Source organism: Oryzias melastigma, linkage group LG5, assembly GCF_002922805.2.
Source record: "Oryzias melastigma strain HK-1 linkage group LG5, ASM292280v2, whole genome shotgun sequence".
Lineage (NCBI taxonomy): Eukaryota > Metazoa > Chordata > Actinopteri > Beloniformes > Adrianichthyidae > Oryzias > Oryzias melastigma.
Window position 1 is genome coordinate 29,843,908 of NC_050516.1, and position 12,806 is coordinate 29,856,713.

At 38.1% G+C, this 12,806-nt stretch overlaps 1 protein-coding gene across 1 annotated transcript; it reads right to left on the bottom strand.

Moving 5' to 3' along the window:
• Positions 1-424: 424 nt before the first annotated feature.
• On the bottom strand, positions 425-12,806 carry rbm5 (RNA binding motif protein 5; the record flags this gene model as incomplete). Its single annotated transcript, XM_024269297.1, is given in 25 exon segments — positions 425-820; positions 896-1,025; positions 1,103-1,203; positions 2,184-2,258; positions 2,356-2,538; positions 2,618-2,701; positions 2,780-2,920; positions 3,001-3,183; positions 3,261-3,352; positions 4,833-4,992; positions 5,068-5,168; positions 5,965-6,031; positions 6,177-6,245; positions 6,333-6,420; positions 6,705-6,802; positions 6,881-7,041; positions 7,128-7,193; positions 8,077-8,137; positions 9,363-9,446; positions 10,048-10,121; positions 10,516-10,585; positions 10,664-10,822; positions 10,899-11,076; positions 12,370-12,417; positions 12,646-12,806. Coding segments are annotated over 24 exon segments (2,568 nt in total). The 3' UTR covers positions 425-694.

Sequence of the window (12,806 nt, forward strand, 5' to 3'; positions counted from 1 at the left end):
TTTTCTGCTTCATTCCAGTCTTTAAAATGATGAGATTTACCCAAATATGTTAAAGAAAATTATGAGATCTCTCGTATCTTTTCTACTGTTGTGGTAAACTGTAGAATGAGGGACATCAACATTTGAATTGTGGTAATGATTAGAAGTTTGTATTTAATATTTTTTTGATTGTTCAGAAAAATGTTCCTGTTTTTTTTATGTAAATTAGTTTTTTTTAAGGTCATCTTTTTGTTGCCGTTTTTACTGCACCACAATGTTACAAACTTAAATAAAATACCTCAAAATGAGGCTTTTGACAACAATTATTGGGTGAAAGAAAAAAGCGATTAAAATTGATTAATTTATTGCGATTAATTAATCACATACAAATTAATCTCACGACTATAAACTATGGTTTACTGCAGGAAATCAAAGACAAACACTGTTCACATCCCATCATTTATTTTTTTCTTAATTACACAAGATTTCTGTATAAACTGTACAGTCAAGACAAAAATTATAATCATACATCAAATATAAAAGGAAAAAAACTATGTAAATCAGGAAGGACACCCACTGTGCATATGTACAATGTCTAAATTAAATTAATACCTACATGGTATCTCTGTCTGCAGAATCTCTACTCTCTGGACATGGAAACGACGCCGTCGTTCAGCTTCCTGTGCGGCAGACAGCAGTCCTTCAAAGACCGCCGTCACTCCAGCTCAGTGAAGCGAGCAAACATGGCTTTCCTAACTGCATCTTTGTACGTGTCTGAAGGAGAGAGCGTGTAGTTGGTGCCTTTAGTTCCAAGTCCGGCTCCTTTTGTTCTTAACTTAGCCTGTGGGGGGGCAGAGAAACGTCAGCATCAGAGTTCAGAGATCCCGTGGACAAATGAGAAAGCAGCAGCAGATACCTCGATGGGAGCCGTGATGCCCTGCTGGTTGCGCCCGAGACCTTTTCCTTCCTTCCAGCCCATAGCCTGCAGCATTTTGTTCCCAATGTTGTCACTGCTGAGGCCGTCTTTGGTGGGCTGTTCATAGTTACTGAAGTGGTAAAACAAAAATGAGAATTGAGTCTTCAGAAACAAACTAAGTCTTGAAATATGTGGTTTTAAACGCACACAGGAGGCGCCGGCTGATTGAATTTCTTCTTTTTAGCCACTGGAGGTTCTGGGATGCCGTATTTCTCTCTCCTCTCTGCTGCTCGGTCTCTGTACTTTTGCTGTTCAAAAGAAAAAAGAAAAAAAAACTCATGATTTAAAGTCTCCCTCTGACATTTTTTTTTTTTTTAAATCATTCCCGGCAATGTTTTAACGATGAAGTTTTTAACCAAAATCCTACAACCTAAATGTCTTAAAAAGTAATTTTTCATGTTGATCTGAAGTAGAGCTGCCACAATTAGTCGATTAATCAACGACTGATCGACTATTTAAATAGTCAACGACTAATTTAATAGTTGATTAGTCGTTATTTTATATTGTATGGAGTCAGAGTGTAGTAAAGTTAAAGTTAAAAGTTAAAGTCCCTCTATTTGTCACACAGCTTGGTGGGGGAAATTTGTTCTCCACATTTGACCCATTCCCAGGGGGAGCGGTGGGCTTTTTTCAGTTTTTTAGGATAATTTTGCATTTAACTAATACTTTAGCCGGCTATAAGCTTCAGCGATTTCAGCTATAAATTTCAGCAATCAATTTCAGCGTTTTCAGCTATTAGCTTCAGTGTTTTCGGCTATCAATTTCAGCATCTTCACCTAACAGCACTAGCAGCTTCAGCGGCCAAATTCAGCTTACAGCATTCACACTAGCATTAATCACAGAAAATGCTATATATATATATATATATATATAGTTTTAAGTTAGTTTAAAGATAATGATGGTTAGCCTAAGATCTAGTTTGTGCATGACCTAATTAGCCAACTAATCAGTAAAAATAATCTATTATTCGACTATTAAAATAATCATTTGTGGCAGCACTAATCTATTGCCTCCGTTTCCAAAATCTCCTAAGAGGGGGCGTGGCTTTTGGAGCTGAGCAGTTTGATTGACAGCGATTTAAAAGAAGAAATACAGAAACGAAATTATTTCTTATTACATTTGTTGTCTTATATAAGAAAAATACCACAAATAAATGTAAAAAAAACAACAAAAAAACATGTTTTCATTGGAGAGGGACTTTAAAATCCAAATAATTTAGTTCAAGAACCTCAGACTCTTTTCGCTCCAACTCTTCCAGCTCTGCTTCACTCATCTTGGATCTGCGAAGAACTTCCAAGTTTTTCTGAAACATAAGAACCAAAACATCACACAAAACATCACAGATCACGTCGTTTCTACGCATCAGAGTCACATGGTGAAAACAAAGACGGCAGCTTTACCTTGTGAAGGTCAGAGAGCTGCTGATGTCGAACTAAACTCTCTTTATTTGGAAACTGCCTCCTGCAGAGCAAACAAGCCAACTTCTTCCAGTCTGTGAGCTTGTCCTGGCCTCCCTCCCCATCGGGGTCGGCTCCTCCCTCTTCAGGGTCGCTGTCTCCGGTGTAAGCTGCCACGAGGCCGCACTGACCAGAGAAGATGCACACGAATGACACATGAGCTTTAATAAGACGACCGCTTCCCTCAGAGGCAGAAGAGCCTCACCTTAGAGCCCCCGGCGAGGCTCGTGGGGGCCTCCTCTTCAGTCATCCTCGATGCCTCTTGGATGAGTCGGTCGAGCCCCACCTGCTGAGAACCCAGCAGAACCTTTGAGCACATCTGAGGTTCTGTCATCGCAGCGACACACTGGAGGCACTAAAGGCTAACCTTCTTCTCAAACAGTGTGTATCCAGCATCAGCAGCAGCCGCCTCCTTCCTCTCCTCTTGACTGATGGGCTGGAAGCTGCTCTTGAAGTTCTCCTTCTGCTTGTTTAGACTTTTAGCCCATCGCTCCATGTCTTTAGCAATCTGAGAGGTTTAAAAATAATCCTTAGATCAAACGTATCGACTATAAGAAAGGACGATTCCTCCGTGGATTTAACCGTCACCTGCTGAGCAGTTTTGCTCTTTGGCTTCTCCTTCTTCTCTTTGGCGTCCTTGCTGCCGCTCGCCGCGGAGCCGTCGGCCGTTTTATCGTTGAGTTCCGTGCTGGCGTTGGCGGGAGCCGGCATGTACGTCTGCTTCTCAGTGTCCCAGTAGAGGTACTGCTGCGTCTGGACGTTGTAGTAATACTGAAGGAACAAACGCAGGAGGAGCATCACGACGGCGTTCACCGACAGACGGCGGCTGCAGACGCCGCTCTACCTACATGTGAGTTTGGGTCGTAGTAGAGGCCCGTGTGAGGGTCGTAGTAATATCCGGACGACTCGTCGTACTGATAGGTGGAAATGTCAGGAACCGCTGTTGGGTAGAGAAACAGAAAACTGATTTAAACTGATACGAATTGTAGAAATCATCGTCACATCAATACTTTTGGCGTTAATTCCACTCCCAAAAAGAAATTATGCAATAAAAAAAAGTTTTTGCATATTTAAACAATTATTCTAAAATCAATCATCTAAAGATGAAATAAGAAAAGAAGCTAAAATAATGAGACATTTTTACAGCTGCACAATTTATTAGGGCTGGGTTGATAAAATTGATTAATCTTTATATAGCTTAATAAATCAATAATGATCCATAAAAACAGAGATCGATCTAATGCTTAAAACTAAAGTCCGTTAGCTTGATGCTAATGTTTAACGGAATTTCCCATAGGACGGCTAATGCTAACGCTCGGTCGACCTAAACATACATAAATAAACATCTTTAGAAACTCACAGGCAGGAATTTTACAAACTGTTAAGGAAATATTTTTTAAAGTAAACATTTATGGTCTGAAACAGTTTTTTGCTCATACTGTCTTCTTCTGGAATATAGTGTAATGCTATAGTGCTATTGCCACCTAGTGGCCAAACTGAAACGTCCTCCAGGAGAAGCAGAGCAATTGTTGGTATGGGGTGTAACGGATCATTTTTCAGACCAGCAAAAATTAAAAAATTAATAATAATAATATTAATAATAATAATGAAAAAACAAGAATCTAAAAGACTAAAATTACATTCTTGAAAAACTTTGTTTTCTCAAAATTTAAGTACAGTAAATCATAAATATACATTTGCACGTTTAAACATAACAAAACGTAAAACCATGTAGTTTCCGAGTACATTTACACGTCTTGAGACGAGATCTACAAAAACTGAGATTAAAGAATGCTGAACATGCAATTTTGGAAATGACTGGCGATACACAGCCCTACAATTTATGCATTTTATTGCGGGAAAAAAGTAAATCTTGTTTCTTAGATTTAAACTCAATTACAAGAAAAGTCAAAATCATTCTTTTACTTTTAAACCGCGATTCATTGTATTTTACATTATCACAATAAAATACATTTGTGAAAACGACGTTCCATCACTTTAATCAGTTTCCGTTAATCTCATGCAGCCTCGGATTTGTATTTTTTGCAGCACGGTGTGTTCTGCATCGTAATTGGCTACTGACCATGTCAATTAAACATCTCTTTGTTGTGTCCGATTGTGTTCAATTTGCTACATTTTATATAATTCACACAAATCTTCCATTTGGATCAGATCTTTGCTTTAATTTTACAACACTGGACTTATTTTCTATGAACTTTGAAAGTTTAAACAGGACAAAAAGGGTGAACATTTTCACATCTATCTGAGAAAAGTGCATCAAGTGTGCAGTGAGGAGTTTTACAGCCTTAAATATCTCTAATATAAATATTCTAATATATCATGGTTATTTTTAGAACATAACTCCTGCGACAAACAAGGTAACCCCAAAGAACAGGTTTAGTGTCACATGTTGCTCTTACAGTTGTTGGTTTCTGCAGCCTGTCCAGTAGCTGGTAAAGTACTGGCAGCATTTCCAGCAGCAGCAGCAGCAGCAGCAGCAGCCGACACAGCTGCAGATTCAATGGTTGGGAGATGTGGTATTTGGGGTTTTACATCCAGCTGTTGGGCGAGTGGTAGTGCCTGCAATGAATTCAAGGATTAGATTAACTTTGTGAACAACAGCATCAGCTCATAACTCGTAGGAGTGTGCGTTACCTGCACAGCAGGCTGTGCGATTATATGCGGCTGGTAGACTTGAGGACTCTGTGATAGAACAACTCCAACTGCAGCTGGAAGAATCTTCACTCCTGGAGCAGCTAAGATTTAGAGAAAAAAATAATTACTTAGGATCATCTTTATTAAAATATCAAGAATATAATCTGTTCAGTTTCATGCTTTCACCCTTTAAGTTGAACTGTGAAAGACGCCAATACAAGAACTAGAAAAGTTGCACTACCTGCGATAATACTAACTTTTTGCTGAATGTGGTCTTAAACATGCAGAAGGAATTTGCTAAAAATGCTTAAGATATTTGCATATTGCTACAGGACTTAAAGTTTCCAAAAAAAAGTGCACACAAATTTTCTTTAAAAAAATAGTAGTATTTGATCTGTAAACACTAAAAAATATAAACTGATGATTTCAACCTTTTTATATTTTATTGCAAGCAGACTCAGGGTTTCATTATGTGCTGCAAGTCAATGAACACACATGAAAAAGTGCATCCAATTAGACGTAGATCCCAGGGATCAGCCTGCAGGCTGATAAATCTTTAAGGTGTGACATTAAACTGGATCCTGCGCAAATAAGCACAAGCTTCTGGGAAAATTAACTATTAATGACTGGACTGTGGCTTCTGTTGAGCAGTGACAGACTGAAAATAATGTTTAAAGTCCCTTTGAGCGGAAATTAGTTGCCATTGCAGAGATATCAACCACTTCTAATGTGTGTCTTTGTGTCATTAATAACATCTGATTCCATGTGTTCAATCTAAAGAACATATTTTTGGGCAACAAGAGATTAATACATTTCAAACCTGACCTTAGTACGAGTCAAAAAGTGTTAAAAGTACAGAAAATGATGCAAAAACTAAAACTCTGAAACAACCCGTACCTCCTAGGAGTCCGTTTCCCTGCGAGGTGGTGGTTCCTGCTCCCTGGTGATAGTACGTCTGGTAATCCTGTAAAACATTCATTGCACGTGTCGTATAAGGAAAGGTAAGCCGCTCCGCTCCCCTCTACCGACACATACTGCCACTAATTACGTGCATTTTAAATAGAACGCACTGAACGGTTCTTCAGGAGGTCACTGGGAAATGAACAAACCTGTGACATCGGAGTGTAGCCTTCCTGCAAATATGCGTACTCCGACATCCCGTCTGAGCTCTGCTGAGGCTGGAAAGAAAATGTGCGATTGAGTTTAACACTCCTGCTTTAGGAGACGGTTAAATAGAGAGCTAGCAAACAAAGACGAGGGCGTACCTGAGTGGAAGACCACTGGGCTGCAGCAATCGCTGTACTCGCCACAGAAAAGGCACTGACACGATTCCCATCAGGCAGGAGCAGGTCTCTAACCAAGACAGAAAGTGAAGGAGAAATCTTTTTAGGAATCATAATCAACTGGTACTTTCTACTCAAAGATAATTTAAAAAAAAATACACAAAAATAAATCATAGGAAAAATCCTGGAGTCTTAAGACCAGGAAATCATTCATTTTATTTTCAAAATAAACCTTTATTGACGAAGATAGCAAAAAAAACCCCCAGAGTTTAAACATTTTTAAGGCTTCCAGTTAACTAATAATAATATTTTATAGATTATAGATATAAGTTATGTCATTTTAAATACACTCACTTTCTAGCACTCTTTGCAAAATCCACCCCGATGGTTTTCCCGTCTAGTTTCAGAGGAGGCTGCAGCCCCTGTAGGATGGTCAGCAGCTGGGAAGCCTCCTGTAAAAGTAAAAATATTTAAGTTTTCCGTCTCTGGATAAAATCTGCAAAAAATCCACACAATTAATTGCATTTTACCAGAGGGGACGACAACTGCACGAAGGCAAAGCCTCTGTTCTGGCCGGTCTGCTTGTCTTTGATGAGGCGAATGTTGCTGGTTGACAGATTAGCATACGGGGCTAACGCTGTCAGGATGGCTTCCACCGAGGTCAGAGGAGCAATATTTCTCAGGATAATGGCTGAAAGGACAAAACGTTTCCACTTACAAAAACAACCATTCCTGTTAAATGAATCTTTGTATTGAAAAAGAGACAAATGTCCTTACTGTCTCCATAGAAATCCCCACTAGGTTGGGTTTCAGACACTGCCGTGTTATTGGCCACTTCACTTTCTATTGAGAAAACAACAAAGGTAAAAGAGAAAAGTTAATGATTTTAATGTTGGGGTAGAACAAAGAAAGGTGTACAAAAAACAAAACAAAATGCGACCAAGAATTTAATAAACTTCTTTATAAACATTTATATATAAAAAAATTATTTATTTTTAATATTTGAGTCGGTGAGACGAAAACTTGATCTTTTGTGAAAAATGGTTTCAGATGCCGAACTCAGAGAGATGAGGAATATACTGTTCATCAAACTCATTTTGACAGGTGACCTTTGACCCTATATTCCTTTCATATTTTAAATTGTTGCATCATATTTAGGGGCGGGGCACCTGTCAAAACAAGTTTGAAGGACAGTATATTCCTTATCTCTCTGTCTCTCATTTGATTTAATCTTGTTTTAATACCAGGGGCTACACGATTATTTAAAAGTTTAATAAACTTTCATCTTAACTGTCTTTATTTTTTGTTAGTTTATGGGTGATGCTGGTTAAGATATGTGCTTTACATCCACTTAGTCGACTAATCGGGAAAAATAATCAGTGATTAGCCGACTATTAAAATAATTGTTTATGGCAGCACTATTGGGGGAATAATTGTTGCAATAAATCCATATTTTTCCACATAAAACTTCTGTTTTGTAGCACACCACTGGATTACTTTTAGTGATCTAGTGACTGAAATGTAACCGAGAGAATCCTGTCGTCTTTAAAACCAAACGATTCTTTCAGAATAAAAGACAACGTGGTCATTTTGCTCAAAGGTGTAGCTGAGAATCCGGTCATATTTCAAAATAAGAGATTGTTGAGACTCAAAAGAAACAAAAAAGGTTTAGAATTAATTATTTCTTCCCCAGAGAAGTCTGGCTCTTGCCGATTTCTTTACTTACCAGATTTGGCCGCGCCACACCTGAAGCACTTCAGCCGCCTCCGGAAATTGTACAAGCCACACTGCAAGGAACCATTCACATCACTTTCATTACAAACCCAATTTAGTCAATAACAGTGCTGCTGCATGAGGGGGAAAAAAAGTCTTTTGAAAATGATCTTCCGACAGGAACTGGGACAGACTGAATGCAGACAAACTTTAAAGTTAAGATTAGTAACTAGAAACCCAACAGCTGGGGTGTCAAACTCAATCGGACAAAGGGGGGAAAATCCAAAATACAGCTTAGGTCGCGGGCCGAACATTAATTGAATGCTCTAAAACTACATTTTGGAAAATTTAAAACCGTAAGTTTTTAACATAATTATTAATTAGACATATAGCATAATGCTAGTGTGAATGCTGCAAGCAGAATTTGGCCGCTGAAGATGCTAGTGCTGATAGCTAAAAATGCTGAAATTGATAGCTGCTTTGGTTAATGTAGGCTTTTTTAAGTTTTCAGCAACATGCTAGCTGTTTTGGTTATCCAAGTTTCATTTTTTTTTTCTTTTTTTTAAGGTTAATTTGACATTTAGCTAATATTTTGCTGGCTATCAGCTTCAGCGTTTTCAGCAATTAGCTTCAGTGCTTTCAGCTTCAGTTTTTTAGCTATACATTTCAGCATTTTTAGCTATCACCACTAGCATCTTCAGCGGCCAAATTCTGCTTACAGCATTCACACTAGCATTATCGCAAGTAACGCACCTAAGGAGTGTTTTGGATTTTGGCCCCTTGTGCGATTGACTTTGACACTGCTGGTGTAAATATTAGCCTAACTCCAAAACAGCCTAAAAAACTTGAAAAAAAACCCAAAAGCTTAAATTAGCCCCAAAATTAGCCAAAGCAGCTAAATGTAGCTGAAATATTAGTTAAACTCCAAAATAGCCTAAAAAATCTCAGTAAATGCCAAAATTGTCCTTAAAGTTAGCAGCATGACAGTTTTTAAAACTAACTTTTTAAAAAAATTATGAATGATAAAAAGGCAGGAATATTATTCCAGAATAAATCAATTTAAACCTTAAATAACTTTCAATATTTTACTCTCCATAAAAATATATTTAACTAAAATTCTACGAGTAAGAAACAAGTGCAAGATAACATCGAGCCATTAATAACAATAAAATAAAATGATCTGGAGGGCCGGATTCGGCCCCCGGGCCCCGACTTGACACGTGCCCTACAGGGAAGTCTAAAGTGTGAGATTGAGTCCAGCGCTGAAGGGAAAAACTAAACATGAAGAGGAAAACTTACCGTGCTGCACAGCCAGTCTTCATATTTGTTTCTAGGGTGACTGTAATGCATGTCGACCACTTTCCCTTGGATGACCAGACGTTTCTGAAAGAGGAAATACAAATCAGTCAAAAGTTCCTGGCGGCGCTGATCTTATCAATTGGAGCAAGCAGTGTTGGAAGGGAAAGACTGGGGAGAGGGACCCCCAACAGACAGCCTCTGAGTTAAAGACAGGCACGTGATGCATGTGAGCATGATGTCAAAAGGATTCTTTATGTGTTTGGGACCCGCGTGCCCAGACTAGGCTGGAGCAGAGTGTAAAATGTGATCCTAATATGGCATTCTTCACTGCTTTAAACACACGAATGGGCATCAAGGTATATTTAAAAATATATATATATGACTAAAAAACAAAGAAGACTTATGCTGACATTTTAAGACTACTATTTAAAAAAAAAAATCTTTTTGAAGCAGCAAAAATCCCTTGCTTTATAAACAATGACAATTAAGCTAATAAAAAAATAATATGGTAAAGAAAAAAAATCTCATTTAAAAATATCTTAAAGCAAATTGATCTTTTTGTGTGGTATTCATCCATAGGTTGTTAATTTGGTCTGTACTACACATTTTATACATTCTGGTTGCCTTAAGGATTATTTCTCCAGATCCCCAAGATTAAAACTAGACTTGGCGATTGTGAAGCAACCTGATTGGTCTCCATCCATCTGGTAGCATCTTGCAAGAGATAAAAGTCCACGAAGGCGAAACCACGGCTTATACCTAGAGACAGCATTCAAATATAGACGGGAGGTGTGTTAGTTAAGAGTCCATGGGCATAGTATTCAAAGTCTTCCACAAACTGCTTCACAACCCAGGCCAAGTTTGGTACAAAACAGGCCGTTCCTTAAGGGCTTTATTGTAGCAAGAAATCCTGCTGAATACCACAGTTTGAGTCTGACAGTCAACTGACCGTCTTACAGCTATCACTGCTGTTCCTACTTACCTTCAAGAAATCCACACAAACTGTAATGACAAGTCTTGGATAAATATTTTACATATGTTTTCACAGAATTCTCTTCTAGCTGCTATGGGGAAAAATGGGTCTGAATGGAAGCAGATTGGTCAAAGATTGAGGGGCGGGGGAGAACGGAGTCCGGATACACCTGGTTCTCACCTGTTCTCTTTTTCATCAGCCTGACATCAACTGGCTGCGGTCCTTCGAGCTGATCTATGGCAAAGCGGATCTACAGAACACAAAGACGACACTTTTTAAAAGATGAATCACTTTTAATGGATGTTTGAAACCACATCCAAGCACTTACATCCTCTTCAGTCACATGAGGAGCGAGACCTCCCAACATGATGGTCTTGCTCTTCTTGTCCTCTCCTGGTTCTCTTCTGTAGTCCTGATCTGGATAATCACCATCGGAGTGATAGCCATCCTCTGATCTATCGCTGTTGCGACGTTTTCTTTCTCTTTGCTTTCAAATAAAACATAAAAGTTCAAACAAACGGCTAAACATCTGTCACTAAAAAAAGAAAAAAAAGAGAGAGTACCTCTGGACTGTCCCTCGTGCCTCTGCGGTCTCCTTCATAACGTTCAAAGCGCCTCTCTTCGCTCCAGCGGCGCATGTTGTGATCGCGATCCTGGTCTCGCTCACGTCTGTCGCGCCAGTCGGACTCATCGCGGGACTGTTCTGACCCGTATCTGCCGCTACGTTCTGTACGGCCAATCCTGTCCAGATCCATGAGAACTCATTAATAAATTAAGGGCATTTCTTTAAAATTTAAAGTAAAAATACACTTTAAAGCCTCCAATTTAAGATTTGGGAGGCCAAATTTGCAGCTATGAAATAAAGTAAACTAGAGTGATTTTAGTCCCTTTTTATTAGTGAATACTCTCTGAAGAAATGTTTTTCTATTAAGGATCCAGACGTGTGCAGGCTCTCATTTAACTGAAAATTGAACGTCATGATCTATTTGTCAATTACAACCTCAGTGTAGCTTTGGTGAAACTTTTTTTTTTTTTTTTAGGTGTCACAACAACTTGTACAGAACAAAACAGAAACACACAACAAAAAAATACAGGAACTGCACATATAAAACACACCGTCAGTTCTTTAAAGACAGAAAGAAGGAAAGGGAACAAAAATAGTATATTTAAACAATCAAAGTGAACAAATGAGACTGAGTTCATCTATATGTGCAGTTTCAATTCAACCTAGGGTTTTCATATTTAGCTATATCTTTATAAGTGTATGTGCATTTGAATATATATATAATAATCTCTACTTTAGACATTTAAATAGTATTTTGCACTATTCCATTTCGATTTAAATACGTCCATTTTCATTTGAAGGGAGGCAGTCATTTTTTCCATCATATATACTTGTTTTACTTTGGTTTCCAGTTATTATTCCAGTTAAATCCATAAAAACTGGATTTTTCTCATATATTTTTATCACTGTAGATTCAAATCGGATGTTTAACATAAAACTGTGCAAAAATAGAAGGCAGGTATTTCCATGTTCACTGACTGGTGACTATTTTAATACCGCAGGTGGAAAAAGACAAAACCCACAATCAGTGGAAAGTTCACATTCAAATTAGCATGCGATTTCACTAAAATGTTTCTCTGTTGAGCCACCGAACAAACTGTGACATGATTTGAATTCTTGTAAAATGTTTTGTTATACTTCCTGTACATTTAATGTATTTTTTTAAAGATACAATTACATAAGAGAAGCAGGAAGCAAAATGTCTTAAATATTTTGGGATGTATCCAAGTGTCAGCATTTTGTTACATAATTCTGTTCAGTTGTGCATGCTAGTAAGTAAAGTTGTTTGGCAACTTCCACAATAGTCAAAGCGAAGGAAATTGTTATTTAAGCAAACCTTGTATTTTTACAGCTCCCTATTCTTAACTAGTTACTTATTACATGTTCCTTTCAATTACGGTTAAATGCGCGTTTAAATTCATTGAACGTCATCGTGATTATTCAACCATTATGCGAGTAGCGGCGCTTACCTTTTGTCAGCTCCCATTTTCTTTACGGACGTTTCAGTCACGTAACTTCTACGGAGATAAAATGAAAAAAATATTATAATGAAATATATTCTACGTTAAAAACAATTAATGAATTACCAACAAATCTTAAAAATGAAATGGTATTTGTTCGAGGAATAGAAACAAAACATGGATTCCAGCCATATTTCGAAAAAAAGGCGTAGCTAGGCCGAATAAACGACGACAACAAAAATGCTCGAAGCTTTTCGGTTAAGTTCTAAATGCAGAATAACTCACCGTAATGTGTACGCTGAACGTTCAGATACCCACTATTATTGTTTACAGGAATGTCTGCAAAATTGTGGAGAAAAAAACCGTCATCTCACAGTGAAGGACTAACAGTACGTATTACTAGCACCTTCTTTATCCCAAGATGCAACGGGGCACTTTCTGATGCA